We start from the raw sequence: 16690 nt of genomic DNA, 5'->3' as shown, positions 1-16690 counted from the left end.
GAGTCCGAGGCCAGTGAGCACGTGAAAGAATTGCAGGTTTCTGACTGTTCGGATCATGAGCTGCTTCGTCTGACGGTGAGTCCTCTGGCATCAACCTTGTATTCCTCTATGAGCACTCAGCAAATGAGTCCTCAGGCCTCCTGCAGTCCCTATCCCTATCTCCCCACTGCTGGGAAAGAACTTCACGGGGTGGCCCAAACCAACACAATATTTTGCACTTGCAGAGCCTTGCTTCCACGGGTCTCCAAACACTTTTTTTAAAGGCTTGGCTCAGTATAACTCTATTCCACTGCTGGGGAAACCCAGACCCCAGGAACTGAAGTGTCTGGACTGAGGTCCCGCTGTGAGTCAGTGGTAGAGTTGGGAATGGAACCCAGCTCTGACTCTGGGGATATCCAGACCTGTGAGCCAATGTGTTACCCTCTGCCTCCGCACGTGTGAGCTCTGCTGGAGATTGGACTGTGTATCAGCTCCCTGCCTCACCAGCAAACTCCTCTAGGCTCTCCCAGCCCAAACCTCGCCTGGCAGGTAGCAGTCAGTGAACTCCAGTGCCCGAGCTCCTCAGAGACGGCTCTCTTCAACACATGGACTCTGTCACCATTCACTCACAGAGGATATTAAAATGTCATATTGCATCTTATTAACGTAACTGGGGTATACACACCCCTTCCTTCAAACACAGCACTGAGTTGGTTTATAGCAAAAATAAATCAAGTTCATGAACAAAAGGACACAGGTTAAGTGATAAAGGTAGAAATGGTTACATGCAATTAAAAGTGAAAACAAAAAGGCTAAAACTTAATCTGCCAAGATTACAGTCTTTGTTCAAGACGTTTTCTCTCACCTACAGTCTGTTTTCCAGATTTTACTGGCCAGGGTCCATCACAGAGCTCAGACTGCTTAAAATCAGAATGCCCAAATTGGGTCAGACCAATGGTCTGTCTAGTTCAGTATCCTGTCATCCAACGGTGGCCAGTGCCAGGTGCTTCAAAGGAAATGAACAGAACAAGGCAATTATCAAGTGATCCATCCCGCATTGTCCAGACCCAGCATCTGGCAGTCAGAGGTTTAGAGACACTGAGAGCATGGGGTTGCATCCCTGATCATCTTAGCTAATAGCCATTGATGGACCTATCTTCCTTTAATATATCTAATTCTTTCTTTTTTTAATCCAGTTATAGTTTTGGGCTTCACAACATCCTCTGGCAATGAGTTCCACAGGTTGACTGTGCATTGTGTGAAGAAGTACTTCCTTTTGTTTGTTTTAAACCTGCTGCCTATTCATTTCATTGGGTGACCCCTAGTTCTTGTGTTATGCGAAGGGGAAATAACACTTCCCTATTCACTTTCTTCACACCAGTCATGATTTTATAGACCTCTGTTATAGCCCCCTTAGTCATCTCTTTTCGAAGCTAAAAGTCAGGACCCCTAGTCATTTTTGTTGCCCTTGTCTGTACCTTTTTCTATTTCTAATGTATCTTTTCTGAGATGATGTGACCAGAACTGCATATCCCTGGCTGTGGTAGGTCTGTGCCCTGACTCCCGGGATCTCTGTTAGAACCTATGTACCCATCTGAAACCAGCCTCTTCTCCTTACTTTTTCTTTTAGAACTTTGGTTTCCAAAGTCGGATCTCCGAGCAGGTCCTGGATATGGGTATGCTTTCTGCTGCTCTGGACAGTCCCAAGGTTGAGGTGAGTGGTGGCTGTGCAGTCAGTGGTGAAGCTGTGGATGGGGGATCATGTGCTCTGCAGAGGAGGATGGCTCTGGCCTTATATGAGGATGTACCAAGGGAAACAGAAGTGCAGTGTGGAGGCCACACAGTGAGTAGTGGCAGAGCTGGGCTTAGAATCACCGTCTGCTTGAGCCCTAGTGCAGTGCCCTGTCCATGCTGAATGCAAACCACAGCCAAATGCAGAGGCAGCTGCAATATGTTCCTTAGCTGGAAAGCTAGTTCCCGTTTAGAGCCAGCGTACACATACCTTGTAGTGTCTCTGTATGGGCGTGTTGCCTTCCTCGGGTCCCTCTTTCTCTGGTGATTGTTGGTGGGACGGTGAGTGTATTTTATATTTTCCTGCTGCGTGTGTGTGTTTCTCTTTTTGCTCCTAAGCAGATGGGTGGGATTTGGATAATGGAAAACGATGGCAGGGAAAAAAATAAACAAGTGTTTCAAGAAAACCAGAGGCTGACTTGCTCGGACAGATGTCAGTACGAAGAAACCCAGGCCTCTTACATTTTTTTGTGGGTGTTGCCTAATTTGTCTGGGTCAATGTGGTATGTGAACAGAGGTGTGGTGAGTGTGTGCAGTTGCCCCATCCAGGAAGTGACTGAATGAGGGCAGTTCTTGTTGAAGGAGGTTTCTGTGCATCTGGAGGTTTTATCTGTGTGTCTCCAGTTTGTTACCAAGCCAATTTTTCAGCCCCCACAAGCCAATTTTACCTCACCCACCATACAAGGTAAGCTTGGCAGTGTGTCAGCTGAAGGAGTGCACTGCACTGTGTGTCGGTAAGCGTTGGGTCAGGGCTCCAGCTGGCGTTTACTCAGCCTTGAGCTGATTGTAAGTGAGTCAATCAGCCGAGTGGAAGACACTCCAGGTGACAAACTCGCCACCTGTCTGGCAGATAGTAGAAGTCCAAGTTTGCTTAGGTGGCGTTTGGAGAATACACTTGTCCTCTTGTGCCTAATAATGAAGATAATCAGGTGTGAAAGGAAAACAAAATATGTGCCTGCTGTATATTTTCCCCTCTCCTTTTTGCTACAACATAAGTATCATGCATACAAATTCCTCGTTGGATCAGACACATTATGAGTTTATTACAGCCTTGTCTCGAGGAAAGAGAGGTGGGTTTGAAATGGTGCCCCCTGCAGAACTGCAGCTGCTCCTTTGTGTCGAGAGAGGATGTTTTCAAATGACACTTCTGGTTGGTTAGAATGTGTTTATTTCTACATAAGGGGCTTGCTTTGGCAAAATATCCTGTTTCTTGAAATAAAATTGCTTATGTGACAGCTGAGCGACCAGTGTTCGGGTTTGAGTTTCTCAGTGAATACCCTGTGTTGGGATCTGCAGTAGATGAGCTCAGTGGCTCAGCAGAGGCCGCACTGTCTGTTGTCTAGAGTGAGGGACTGGGCTCCCGCACTCAAGATGAATAAGGCATTGCACTCTCCCCACCCTGCCCTTGAATCCTCCTCCTATAGATGGGGCTAACTCCTGCCTGGAGGGAGGGTAGAACGCTCTGGTGTTTGCCAAGAGCTTTGAGATCTCCGATGAAGATTTTATATAGACTGGAAATATTTTTCCTGGCCTCTCTTTAGGGCTGGAAGGGAGGGGAGGTCTCCTCTGTAGGAGGAGGAGGATGTTGTTTTTCATTTGACTCTGAGAACAGCCTTATTCATATTGGTCTGATCTATACTAGCATTTTCCCTCCTGGTGTTCCCATTATTGCTACGCCTGGCTCCGCTCCAGCAGTGTAGCTAGAGTGGACCAGGTGCCACAGCCGTAACCCTTTGCTGTCTAGACTGGCTCTGAGCAGCCTTAGAGGACACAGTGTTTAAGCTGCTGACATTTGGCTCCAGCAGTGAAGCTGCGTCAATGGTAGCAATAGTGGTAAAAGGCTAGTTTAGAAACAGACACAGGGCCTGATCTGATTCCCTTTGAAGTCAATGGGAATCCTTATCTTGCCTTCTTTGGGCTTTGATCATGCCCTTAGAAAGGAATTGGGCTAGATTTACCTCTTGAAGAACAGCTTGTCATTTCTCCTCCTCTTCTGTCTCCCCAATGTTGTGCCTCATCCTGAGTGTGAGCGGTTTCACAGATCTGCGTCCCAGCAGAACAGGAGACCGGACTAATACCACCACTTTGCTCTTATCCAGGATCCCCACTGGACAGGACTGAGGTAGGGGGAGGGGAAGGGACTTGCCCAGGGTCACACAGTGAGTCAGTGGCAGAATCAGGATTTAAACCCCAGACCTCCTGACTCCCAGCCCTCTGCTCAATCCACTAACCCAAAGCCGTCCCTGGGGCTAGAACTCTGATGCTCTGCGGAAGACACAGGCTAACCCCAGCTTTTAAAAATGAACCTGGAGCAGTTCCTTTAATCGCAGTGTCAAGGGGTACAGGTCACTCCAGTTAGAGAGAGAGACCGAGTGAGAGCCAGGTGGCAGCCATCAGTGTAGGCTCCCCACCAATGACTCTAGTAGGGGAACGAGATCTTTCTAGGAATAAAAATAGCCATTTGTGCTTTCAAAGGTGACAGTAACGGATCCCATCTGAAGCCAGGGGATGTTTGCTGAGCTGCCCGGTACTTAGGACCTGAAGCCATGAATTGCTTGGGGCAGGAGAGAGGGAGCTGCCTAGGAGAGGTCTGACTGGGTTGATATGATGAGATGTGACAGCACTAGCAGGGAATCCTTCTGCTCATTGCTCTACTAGAAATTTTGCATAAATCATTGCTATTTATAATTTCATTTTTTTAAAATGTTGGCCCTGCCCCTTGGTGCACTTCCATATGGCAAAGTCACTGCCTCAGCTCCTGAGTGCTCAGCCACCAATGAGTGTGCGGGGAGCCTCAGATCGAAAGATGAGCTGTTAACACTTTCCCTCCCAGAGGGGCACTTCCCTCACAGGAGCGACAGCTGAATTGCAGGGAGGCCTTAGGTCCAGGACGCGTTGCCTTTAACGGACCTTGCCTTGCCTTCCCTGGGTGGAGGGGGAGGCTGTTTCTGATGCCCTAGCCTTGTTCTCATCTGTTGGCCTCATTGGATTGGTTCTCTGTCTGAGACTGAGCTGTCTGCTTCTCCCCCACCCTTATGTTCCTACGCAGCTTTTAAATTTGCAGGCTCCCTGGTTTCCTCTCTGCCCTGCCAGAAGATCCCCACTCTCCTTTGGCAATTGTGCAAGGCTGCTTTGTGAACCTGGCAGCAGCAGTCACTCCCAGTGGATACTAGCGAGGGAGCCTTCCTGCCCCAGAGTCCCAAGGGCGTTCCCTGTGAGAGGGCAGTTTGTCCCCATGTGGTGGGGGCTGACTCCACCTGTACACACCTGAGCCTGGCCCCTCATGCTGTCCCGGAGAGAAGCCATGGTGTAGGACTGAGTCAGGCGTGGGGGTCTGTTCCCAGCTCTCCCCTCACTCCTGCTGTGAATTTGGCCTGTCATTTCACTTCTGTGTCTCTGTTTCTCTACCTGTAAAATTGGGCTAGGAACTCAGGCCAACATTTTCAAAAGTGACAAGTGGTTTTGGGGCCTGAACTGACCTTCCAAGGTGCTGAGCCCCTGCTCTCTGAAAACCTTTTCAGATGGCTCAGCTTGGACCCCAAAATCAGTAGAGCTTTCAAAACATCTTGCAAGGGGGCTGTTAGGTTTATTAGTGTTTGTAAAGCTCTGTGAGGTCTCTTGTGCACCAGAGAAGGACAGAGCATTCTGATTTTAGCAATTGCTTGGACTGTTTTCTGAGGGCCAGTTTGTTTGCTGCTTCGGTGTGGTGCTCAGCTACGGGGACAAAGCAGCACAGGCTTCCCTCATCTCTTCTGCAGAACGACTGTAAATTCTCAAGAGTAATGGAGTCTGCAAACCCCACACCGTTTGCTTTTACCTGCAGGCCCAGGGGCTGGGAGAAGAGGAAAAGGACCAAAGCAAAGCCAGCTTAGAAGAAGAGCAAAGCAAAAGACCCAAAGTTGCTGAGAGGTATGGTATAAAGAGGCCAGTACTCTAAAAGATGGATGTAGTGGTCTAGATCCCCACTGCTCTCCTATCCAGCCTACACCTGAGGCTATTGTAGTGTGATCATTGCAACCCCTGCAGGAACCCCCCTGTTAAGCTGTAGAAACCCTGGGCTGTTTATCTTAAGATCTTTTCCTTCCGTCTTTCACTTTCTTCTCTTCTCTTTTCCCTCTCCCCTGCTGTCTCAGCGGGTTCAGTGCTGCTTCAGGCCTCTGGCTGGGTAGGCAAGCAAACAATGTACCTTTCATCTCCCTGAGAACTCCACCAGAGAGAGAGCCAACTTCTTGTTTCCCTTAAGGCTATTTGGCTTTTCTCTAAGGCTAGGAAACTTTTTTCTTTTCTTCTCTGTTGCTGACCTGGGGGAATATAGCGAACATTTTGGCAGTCCTATCAGGATGCTCTGGACTAGTTCAAATCTTCTGTTGTGGCTCATGGCATTTAACTATGGGAGACTCAGTCACTACATGTCACTTATCAGATTATTCAGGGTCTGAAGCAGCCCCTCCCAGTCCACTTTATACTGGGCCTGTTGGAATATCAGTACTGTGCAGCTAGCTTATCAGTGGCTAAATGCTCTCCGGTGACATGCCGGCTCCCTGTTAATGACAATGGATGAATCCAGCCCTGACCTAAGTGGGACCAATTCCGTTTATTTCCATGAGGGTACATTCCTACAGCAGGCAGAATGGGCCCAGTGTCCATACTAGACTATTTTGTGTCATGGTCTATTGAAGCTTTAATTCTGGAGAGCAACATTTTCTATCCCAGGGACAATCTGGACATCCTAACACTTAGTTACTGCAGGGACTGGAAGATGTTTGTTTTTGTTTTTTCTATTTGTGGTGACAAGTTTAAAAATACAGAAATGTTCTGACCACAGCAGCTCAGTCTTCCCGCAAGTCTCTCCTGGGAGCTGTAGAATGTTTTGTTTGCAGAGGAAATGTGTGTTAGACACCTAATCTCCATGTGTAGTTTCATAATATTCTGGTGTGTTGGGCATTTGGGAACCACGGTCCTGTGCCCTAATGCTGAAGATGGCCCTGTTCCAAAAGGGATGATGGAGAGACTGATCTGCAGTAGTCCTTACGACCTGCCGTAGACACTGGTGAACCCTGTGCACTTGTGCTCGGAGATGCTGCTCATATGAAGGCTCCCTGAAAATACATCCTCTGTGCAGCAAACATCTTATCACTCTATACCTGCTTCCCAGAGCTCTCTTCATTCTTCATTCCTCCTCTCCGCTGGTAAAGCTGCTTTGTACTTGTCTAGTGTCTCTTGTCTTTCTGCCTCTCAGATGCTGTAGGGCTGCAGATACGGGCATGCCTGCCGGTATTTCCAGCTGTAGTTCAGATACAGTGTAGATATTGCTAATGGGGGTTGGTTTGTCTTCAAATATGCTTTGGGAAATTCTCCAAGGACTTGGAAAAGAAGGGAAATTTTCCTTGGAAGGGATTCAGCATTTAGAGATTGACAGACACTTACTTATACCCCAGCCACCTATTAGTCTTTCAATGCTTGCGACTCCAACGCTGGTTTGGAGGATAGAAGGGAGCTGTTGTTTTGCCCTTAGGCAACAACAGAGTTGGACCAACTAACTGGTACCCTTGGTGGCAGGTATGCAGTGCTGTGGCAGATGTGTGCACCCCTCACTTTGGCTTTGCATCCTGGTCTCCCTCCATCCTGTTTAAATGGAGCAAGCAGTGGAGTCCACTTTTCACTAATCTGTTGTTCTGTTACCTTTTTACTGCTGCGAAGTGAGAGGGACCAGCGCCCCTTCAGTGCTTGCGAAATGGCCGAAGAGAAGTGTTTGAGTTTAGAGAATGCCAGCCAGGAAGAGACTGCTGCCCTGGAGCAAAAGGAGGCATCGCGGGATAATCCAGAGGAGGAGGAGCCTACAGCCCCTCACCAGGCGTAAGGGCTTGACTTAAATTCCTCTGGCGCTCTGAGCAGGAGAGTTCTTGCCTTCTTGTATGCTGTTCTCTATGGGACCCCTGCTGAATGTGAAGATGTGGCTTGGTGCTTTCAGTTGAGATTCTCAGTCGGCACTGGGAGAATGAAGTGCTCTGGGTTTTAAACTCAGTGTGCAGCTCCTAAGTGCACATGTTCCTAAGGCGCTGTTTTGCTGCCAGTCCTGCAACCAACAGCCCAGTGTGTCAATTGTCTGTATTAGGGAAAATGAAGTAGCTGCTGTTCTTGCCCAGCCACTGGGCCTTATAGAGTCAGGCATCATGATCTAATTACTGAGCGTTAGAAAATTCAGGTTAGGCGTTAGATTATCAGGTTCATTCCTAGGCAGTGCAGCAATGATTGAAGCAAGATTTGCTCACTTCCTGCTTGGAAGAGAGCACTTCAGCATCTCTGTGTGGTTAGAAAGGCCAACCAGGCCTACCTAGTTTTATGCCAGAGAGCTGATTCCTCAAAGTATAATTGCTGAGCACTACTGAGACCAGAGCCACAAGTATCAAATGTGTTTAACTGCCATCCGTGAACGGTGGACTGCACCTTGGCTTGTTTTATCTGGTGAATCACAGCCTGAACTGGTAGAACTAGAGTCCCCAGTAAAGGCCGGTGGCTTATTGCTTACTAAACTGGCGGCCTTTGCAGTCAGGTGCCTGCAGTCCCACAGCAACAAATCTTGGTGGAAACAATCTTGGAGTTTTTTGTGTCTGTACTGAAACACCAGGTGTAACTGGGCAGAACTGGTGGTGCCCTCACAGGGTACACACAACTTTGAGACAATCTCTGGTCACTGGTAGGGAAGTGTGAGGGTGTCCAGGAAAATACCTGCCTTGAAAAACAGGGAATAGTTTGTATAAATGCTTTTACAAAGAGAAAATTGAGGTAGGAGGGGTGGAAAATGACAACAAGGAGCTTGGAGTGTTGTCAGCTCAGGATGATAAGCTTTGGGTGTTGTTACATGTAGCGTTGGCATGGGCAATGTATTGGGAGGTACCATGGCAGTATTAGGAGTGCATGATTTATCTATAGCCTCAGGGACGCCCCACCCCACCCCGCTCGCTTTTTCTGTAGTGGCTGCACCCTTTTTCTGGTGTTACTGACATCACTGAATTCCCTGTTCCCCGGCAGCGTTGCGGAGCCTCTGCCTCAGTTTGGCGGTGTCAGAGCATGCCAAGGCCTGCAGCTTTCGATCTCGCCACCCAGGAAGCAGAATTTCATTTTGTATCTAGACCAGTGCAGTTCCCCCCCGGAGCCTCTTTCAGGCCTCATAACTTTGCTGCCCTTTGAAAAAGCTTAATTAGAAACAGATTGGTTTTCTGTTGAATTTTCGGAGATCCTATTGCTATCTATTACCGGAGGCTGGCAAGCTACCAGCACATTTATATAACTGATTCAGAAAAATACCTCATCCATAAGTAGCATGTTTGTTTGAGCCAGACACTGCTTGGTTTGCTTTAGCTGGGGAAGGGGTGAAGCTGGCTAAGTAAAATCACCAGTCCCGGTATAAACAGCGCTCCCATTGCAGGCTATGGGAATGTGTGCAGACTAGAGAATCAGGCGACTAGCCAAATGAAGAGAAGGCAGAGCTCTCTCTGAACAGACAGGTGCAGTGGAAAGAGTGCCATTTTTGTGCATGGTGCTTGTGTATTTAAAGAGCCCTGGCTTTGACCTGCTGAGCTCAAGCAGGGTTATTACTGAATTACATTTTCTTTTTAAACTCTTGACTTTTTCTCTTTTTTTATTTTTTTTTATTTTTTCTCCGCCAACCCCCATGATTGCTATTCACCATAATATTCGTGGGGAAGCCTCAGCTTTTCCCTCTTACAAGCCGACTTCCTTCTGACTCATGCCACAACTCATCTTCCTTTAACTATAAACACGAGCCCACTGCGTAGGCTGGAAAAGAGAGCGAGCCAGAGTTTCCAAAGTCCTTGGCTGCTGGGCTCTTTCGAACATGCGTTGTCATGACACGTGGCCTTCCTGCATTCGCACAGTGGGAAGGTGCTGCTGCCGGAATTGGTGGAAGGTCACATCAACCAGACACCGGTGCTCCCCTGGCTTAAAGAGGCAAAGGAGAAACTCTTCTCCCTTGCCCTCTTTTGCACAAGCTTGAGGACCACGGGGTCCCTGTGAAGATCAGCAAATTCAGGCGGTAGCTGGATGAGATGGGGAGAACCCCTGGCCTCCATTCCCCCAGTGTTTCAATGTAGGTAGTCCCATCAGAAGCCCCGCAGCTGTGGGAGGGTGGTGCAGGGAGGAAAGCAGTCACTTAGGTATCCTCAGTATCCCAAGGCTGATCTTTACCCTTTCCACCAAGGAGGCTGTGCTGTGTGTCCGTTCGAGAAGCTGAGGCATGAAGAGGGGAAGCTGCTTTCCTAGGTCACTCAGCATGGCAGCAGCGAAGCCAGAACTAGAATCCAGCTCTCCCGAGTCCCTGTCGTGTTTGGTTTAATGGTTTCCTTTTTTTAGAGGCATTGCTGTGGTGCTGTGCCCAGTGATAGCTGAGCAGTGTGTTCTTGCTGCTTCCCAAGCAAGAAAGCTGCCTTTGGTCACAATCCAGGCCAAGCCGAGAAAGGGTATGCTGGAGCTTTTTCATCCCTCCCCCTGCGTAACGTTTGTCTGAATGCATTCGCATTCTGCTTGAGTGAAGAAGCCTGAGTTTCAGAGCCCCGAGCTTCCTCTGAGGTCCTCACCTCGAGTGTTCTCCCAGGGTTATAGATAAATCACTGACTAGTTAATTACCTGTACCTGGGACTCTGCTGCCCAAGCAAACCAGATTAGAAATCGGGGCATGGCAGAGATCAGGAAGAACATTGAGATGTTTCCCCTACCCTTGTCTGAATTAGTCTGGCACTTCAGTTAATCGCCTTCTGCCTGTCCTCTGTAGCACTGGTGCAGCCCCGTCAAACCTCCTGCTTGTTTTCTAATGTCCCCTGTGACCTGAGGCCTCCTCCCACAGTGTCACCTGGCCAGTGAGAGGGTTGGCATTGCATCGTGAGCTGGCAAGGAGCCCTCTGTGTACTTGGTGGTTGGGAGAACCCTAATGGCTGGAGTAGCTCACTGGCTGGCGCTACCTTTGCCAGCCTCATGGACAGGTTACCGAACTGGAGGGGCAAGGGTTTGCGCTCATTGGCTTTTCTCTTTGTTCTTGGTTTCTTTTGGCCCCTTTAGCTGAAGGTCCAGCGGCCTTGTGCCAGCTCAGGTGCGCTGAATGTGGCCAGTTAAGTGGGCCTGGCAGCGCCTGGGGCTATAAAGGATCAGGGTGAATCAGAGGGTGGAGGTCCTCGACGAGAGTTGTTGGAGGTTCCTGGGAGAAAGGTGAAGGCAGGAGAGGGGTTTGCCTGTTGACCTCCCCAAGGCTGAGACAAGGGCTGGAGCGCTGGTGCTGAAGGCAGCAAGAAACCAGAAGGCTGGCTCACTTCTAAGCCAGAGAGCTGCAGCTGAGGGCTGGAGAGGGCTGACGGCCGGCAAGCAGCAGAGGGGCTTACCCACTGCTCTCTCCACACCGGAGAGCTGGACCCAGGAGACCAGTGTGGGGGCCCAGGGATGTGATGGGTGCTCCCTGGTGTGAATGATCTCCCAGCAGAGAGGCTGAGGGGTTCCCACTGGGAAGAGTGCATTGCAGTCCAGCTGTTCTGGCAGAAAAACAGGAGAGGACCGAAGAACCACCTGGGTGTGGTGGAAGAGGGCAGAGTGCAGTAAGTGCTAAGTCAATGGACTAGCTATTGTGGGACTTTAAGGACCATGTGCACTGGAGGTGGCAAACGGTCTGGTTTTGGGGCTTTTGTTACAGACCGTTTGTGTGATGTTTTAGTAATAAACTGGCCCCCAGGAGGGGTGTTTCTGAGGCAAGAGAGTTTGTGTAACGTTACGGGGACTGTGGAGGAGGGAAGCTGAGGCAGGCTGCCTGTTTGGCTGTCGCTTGCCACAGGAGGGCGCCTGGGGCTGCCTTATGAAGCCATGTGTTCCACCTGGAGTTTTGCTTACCCGTCCTCCCTGCTGCCTGAGCCGACTGTGAGGCTTAGCCAGTGCCCTGTTTCCTGCGTATGCGAGAGGTATTCTGTGGGTCTGTTTTTCACGACAGAATAATTGTTCCCCAGAGGTTAGTCTGTTTTCCTGCCCATTCAGCCGAGAGCTTTCTGGCCTATAGGGAAACAAAAGGCAGCTGCCAAATCCTGCTGCTGCTCTACATGAGCCATTCTCGGAGCCCTGGCCCAACGGGCCCGTAGAACATACACTCTCATACTGTAGTCACTGCATGAAACTGCTGCTTAGTGCGTGTGAGCCCATTGTTCTCCAGGCCGTGCTGAGACTCTGCCTCTTCCCTTGTAACTACTTACTGTCTGTATTCCAGTAGTACCCGGAAGCGCCAGTTGTGGCTCCATTGTCACCAAGCACTTTTCCCCCAGCCTGACCCTCGTGCACTGAGGTTCTGGCACATCTTGCAAGCGAAGTGGTGATGGGCCAGCACAGAACAGGAGTAGGCGACATTCAAGGATGCTCCAGGAGGAGGGGTCCTTCCCTGCCTCAGTATTGGATTCAATCAGTGGTGCTTGGGGACTCTTGCTGGAGGTGCTGTCTTTGGAAGGAAATATAAAACTCATGCCCTGGCCGCATGTCATTTGTACTTGTCGAGAGCTCTCTTTGTAAGAGTTGTGGTATTATCCCTGCTGCGCTGCTGGTTAAATTCCAACTTGGTAATAACATGCTGCCTCCCTGACTTCCCCCTGCAGTCCCAACTGGAGACAAGGCAAGTGGTGTAATCGCATACAGAGCGCCGGGGTGGCTCAGTTCTCCAGGCATGCTGAGAAGAACATCAAGAGGATAAGTTGTGAGGCGAAGCACGTTCCATTTCTCCCCTACCCCCGCCCCAGTGCTTGCACCCACCTACACCACCCTTCTTCATCCCTTGTCGTGCAGAGCTGGTCAGCAGCTGCTGTGCTCCAGTCCAGAGGTGGCTACATACCAGTGGTAGGGGCAGTGATTTCTGTGTATCCCCTCCCTACCTCACCAAGGTGTATTGAGGGGTGCTTAGCTGACGTTTTACATGGCTTTGAGATCCTTGCAGGGTAGGTGGACTGGTACTGTTCTCATTGCATTAGCCAGTTCTCCGTTATCCTGTTTTAAAAACAGCTTTTTTATTTTCTGGCAGACAACTTGGGGAGGAAATCAAGCAAGTGGTGTCCTTGAACTGGCCTTCTGCAGAATCCCTGAAGGAAATAGCCAGGGAGCAGAAGCAGGAGCTGGAGCAAGAAAAAATGCGTTTACTGCAAGCAAAGGAGGAGAGGGTTCAGCGATTCCAGGAGGAGTTGAGGCAAGAGGAGGAGGAAGAAGCTCAAGTGCTTCATCAGCAGAAAGAAAAGTCCCTCCGGTAATTTCCTTTCATACTCTAACGCGTCCTGCAGCCCCCAAACCTTCCCCTGCTGTGACTCATTGCTGGAGACCCCATGCTTGTGCTGTACCACTGTCTGCCATCCCCGTGATCTTGAGGTGTCTGCAGGCCACTGTCTCCCCCGTGGAAAAGAGACTGGTGTCACTTTACCAATGTCTTGGACACAGGGGAACTGGGCTGGGATTTTTGGGTGGAGAAGAGTGAGGGACTCGTTTTACCTCCTCAGGCTCTGTGCTGCACATGACAGTCGGTGCATCTCACGGACAATAACATTCTGCCATAAACGCTGCTTATGGACACGATGTAAATCCTTGGCGTGTATGTGCAGTGTGTGCATCTGTGTCTGGGTAAAGCGCTTGGTCGTTCCAGCGTAGAGCAGGGAGCCTTTTCCTCCTAGTCCAGCGGGAAGAGCTGTGATCCGATACAAATGTAGCTTTCAGCATATGCACCTGTCTGTCAGCTTGTAAACCTGGGTAAAGTATCCTTCTCTGTGCTCAGTGGTTTACAGCGTGGCAGATGTTCAAGCCTAGGCTAAGTGGCGGTGATAGAATTGGAAATTGGAGCATCAGGGCACATGCTGATTCCCAGGTACTTCAGAACAAGGCTTTTAGGAGCGGGGAATGGGGCCAGTTGTACGTCAAAGCCCGGTCAGGCTGTATGGGCTTGAAGGTTACCCAGGGAGCTGAACCTTGTCAGAAGCTTCAGGTTCTCTGTTTAAAACTTTCAGTGGTGCTTCTGCACTCAGCCTCTGGGTCGTGTTTGTGCTGGTTCTGTTAAATATGCTCCTCGCAGTGTGCTGAGCAGGCCAAGTAGCATCTTCCTGAACAGTGCTGTGGGGAATCCGAGAAATGTCAGGCTGGAAGGCACCGCAAGAGACCATTGAGTGCAGTCCCCTGCTCTGAGGCAGGATCAAGTGAACTTAGACCATCCCTGACAGGTGTTTGTCCAGCCTGTTCTTAAAAACCTCCAGTGCCAGGGATTCCACAGCCTCCCTTGGAGCCTATTCCAGAGCTTAACTCCCCTTAGAGTTAGACGGCTTTTCCCAATATCTAACCTATATCTCCCTGGCTGCAGATTAACCCCATTACTTCTTGTCCTGCCTTCAGTGGACATGGAGAACATCTGATCACTGTCCTCTTTATAACCTCCCTTAATGTATTTGAAGACTGTTCTCAGGTCCGCCTCAGTCATCTGTGCTCAAGACTAAACATGCCTAGTTTTTTTAACATTTCCTCATAGGTCAGATTTTTAAACCTTTTATCATTTTTGTTGCTCTCCTTGGACTCTCTCCATATTATCCACTTTTTTCTGAAAGTGTGGTGCCGAGAACTGGACACAGCACTCCATCTGAGGCCTCGCCAGTGCTGAGTCGAGGGGCAGTCACCTCCCGTGTTTCATGTGTGACATTCCCTGTTAACACACCTGAGAATATTAGCCTGTTTGGTAACTTGTGACACTCTCTCAGGGTGCTGGGACTGAGAGTTCCCCTGCCACCCACCCCCCCAGCTCAGTGAGAGGCAGGCTGTCTTGTAGCAGCTCCCTGACGCTGACAGCCCTTCAGTCACTCAAGCACTCTCCTCTGGGCTCTGCCAGCCCTTGGTGCACTCCAGTCTCCGAACTCCTCAGAATCGTTCCCCTGTAGTGTCCAGCCCCCTCCCAGTAATTACCAGGTTCGCTGTTCCTAAGGGAACTGTACACACACACAACTGAATCCGCTGAGTATCTGCTCCAATCTAACAACACAGCACCGAACTCAACTTAGTGAAAACAAATAGGGTTATTAACAAAGAGATTAAGAGATAGTGAGCAAAGATAAGAAGAACAGCAAGTTCCTTTTAAAACAAAATGTACAATACATTTCTTAGCATCTACATGTAACTTTCAGTAGGCTAAAATCCTCGTCTAAAGCAATTTCTCACCTAATGCAACCTCCCAGCGTCACTAGCCATCGTGGCCAGGATCCATAACTTTCGTGAATGCAGAAAGTGCTGTCCTGTTATCCTCAGTGATGGATAACAAAATGTCTTATTTGTCTTCCTCTTATACCTCCAAAGTTCATTGTCTTTGTACCCCAGAGCGAGAACAACCCCTGGGGTTTGGTCTCTGGCGTTCGCCCATCCCTCTGTTTACTCCACATGCAGATTTGGCCTGCCATGTTTAATTTACATTTGTCCAAGACTTATCTTATCACCTATCTGGAATAACCTGTTTGTGAGCTCTGCCTTAATCCAAAATCCTTGCAACCCTTCCCTGCTTGCCATAGTCTGCAAACTTTAAGTGTACTGTCTCTGCCATTATCCAAATCATTTACGAAGCTATTGAATAGAACTGGACCCAGGACAGATCCCTGTGGAACTCCATTCAATATGCCTTTCCAGCTTGGCTGCGAACCATTGATGGCTGCTCTCTGAGTACAATTTTCCAGGCAGTTGTGCACCCACCTTACAGTAGGTTTGTCTAGGCCAGTAGTTCTCAACCAGGGGCCTGGGGCCCCCTAGGGGACCTTGAGCAGGTTTCAGGGGGGTCTCCAAGCAGGGCCAGCATTAGACTCGCTGGGGCCCCACCGTATGGGGCTGACGCCCAGGTGCCTGAGCCCCACCGCCTGGGTCTGAAGCTGAAGCCTGGACAATGTAGCTTCGTCGTGGGCCATGTGGCGTGGGGCCCCAGGCAATTGCTCTGCTTGCTGCCCCCTAAGGCCGGCCCTGGCCTTTACATGCAGAAAACCAGTGATTGTGGCACAGGTGGGCCATGGAGTTTTTATAGCATGTTGTGGGGGCCCTCAGAAGGAGGTTGAGAACCTCTGGTCTGGGCTGTATTTCTCTAGTTTGTTTATGAGCAGGTCATGTGAGAGGGTATCAAAAACTTTACTGAAGTCAAGATATGACGTGTACTGCTTCTCCCCTATCCACAGGCTTGTTACCATGTCAAAGAAGGTTATTCTTGACAAATCCATGCTGACTTACTTATCACCTCATTTTCTTCTAAGTGCTGACAAATGGAAAGTTTGAGTATTTGCTCCATTAGCTTTCTGGATATCAAAGTTAAGTTGACTGGCCTATGATTCCTCGGTTTGTCCTTATACCCCTTTTTATAGATAGATGCTATAGTTGTCCAATCCTCAGGAATCTTTCCCGTCCTCCACGAGTTCTCAAAGATAATCACTAATGACTCGGAGATCTCTGCCAATTCCTGAAGTATTCTAGAATGTATTTCATCCAGCCCAGCTGATTTGAAGACATCTAATTTGTCTAAGTAATTCTTAATTTGTTCCTTTCCTAGTTTAGTCTCAGGTCCTACCCTTTTTACTCTGATGTTCACTGTGTATCTGACCAGTGCGAACTTTTTGGGTGAAAGCTGAAACAAAAAAATAATTTAACACTTTGGCCATTGCTGCGTTTTCTGTTATTGTCTTTCCTCCTCATTTAGTGATGGGCCTACCCTGTTCCTGGTCTTCCTTTGCTTCCCAGCATTGTAAAGTGCTTTCTTGTTACCCTTTATATTCCTAGCTGTTTTAATCTCATTTTGTGCCTTGGCCTTTCTTATCCTGTCCCTAAATGCTTGTGGTGTTTTGTTTTACACTCAGCATTTTGCAGTTGGACCTATTTTCCACTTTGTGTATGACTC

General features: G+C 49.1%; 1 protein-coding gene across 3 annotated transcripts in view; it reads left to right on the top strand.

The window, feature by feature from the left end:
- CEP164 (centrosomal protein 164) overlaps positions 1–16690 on the top strand; it is a 73818-nt gene that overhangs the window by 27807 nt on the left and 29321 nt on the right. For all 3 annotated transcript variants that reach the window (XM_039496846.1, XM_039496845.1, XM_039496844.1), the window contains 5 exons: positions 1–75; positions 1610–1693; positions 5594–5679; positions 7471–7626; positions 12827–13045. In XM_039496846.1, the coding sequence (XP_039352780.1) occupies positions 1–75; positions 1610–1693; positions 5594–5679; positions 7471–7626; positions 12827–13045 (620 nt within the window). The remainder of the gene's footprint in view (positions 76–1609; positions 1694–5593; positions 5680–7470; positions 7627–12826; positions 13046–16690) is intronic.

Source organism: Mauremys reevesii, linkage group 12 (genome assembly GCF_016161935.1).
Source record: "Mauremys reevesii isolate NIE-2019 linkage group 12, ASM1616193v1, whole genome shotgun sequence".
NCBI lineage: Eukaryota > Metazoa > Chordata > Testudines > Geoemydidae > Mauremys > Mauremys reevesii.
This window is presented reverse-complemented; position numbering and strand designations above follow the sequence as displayed.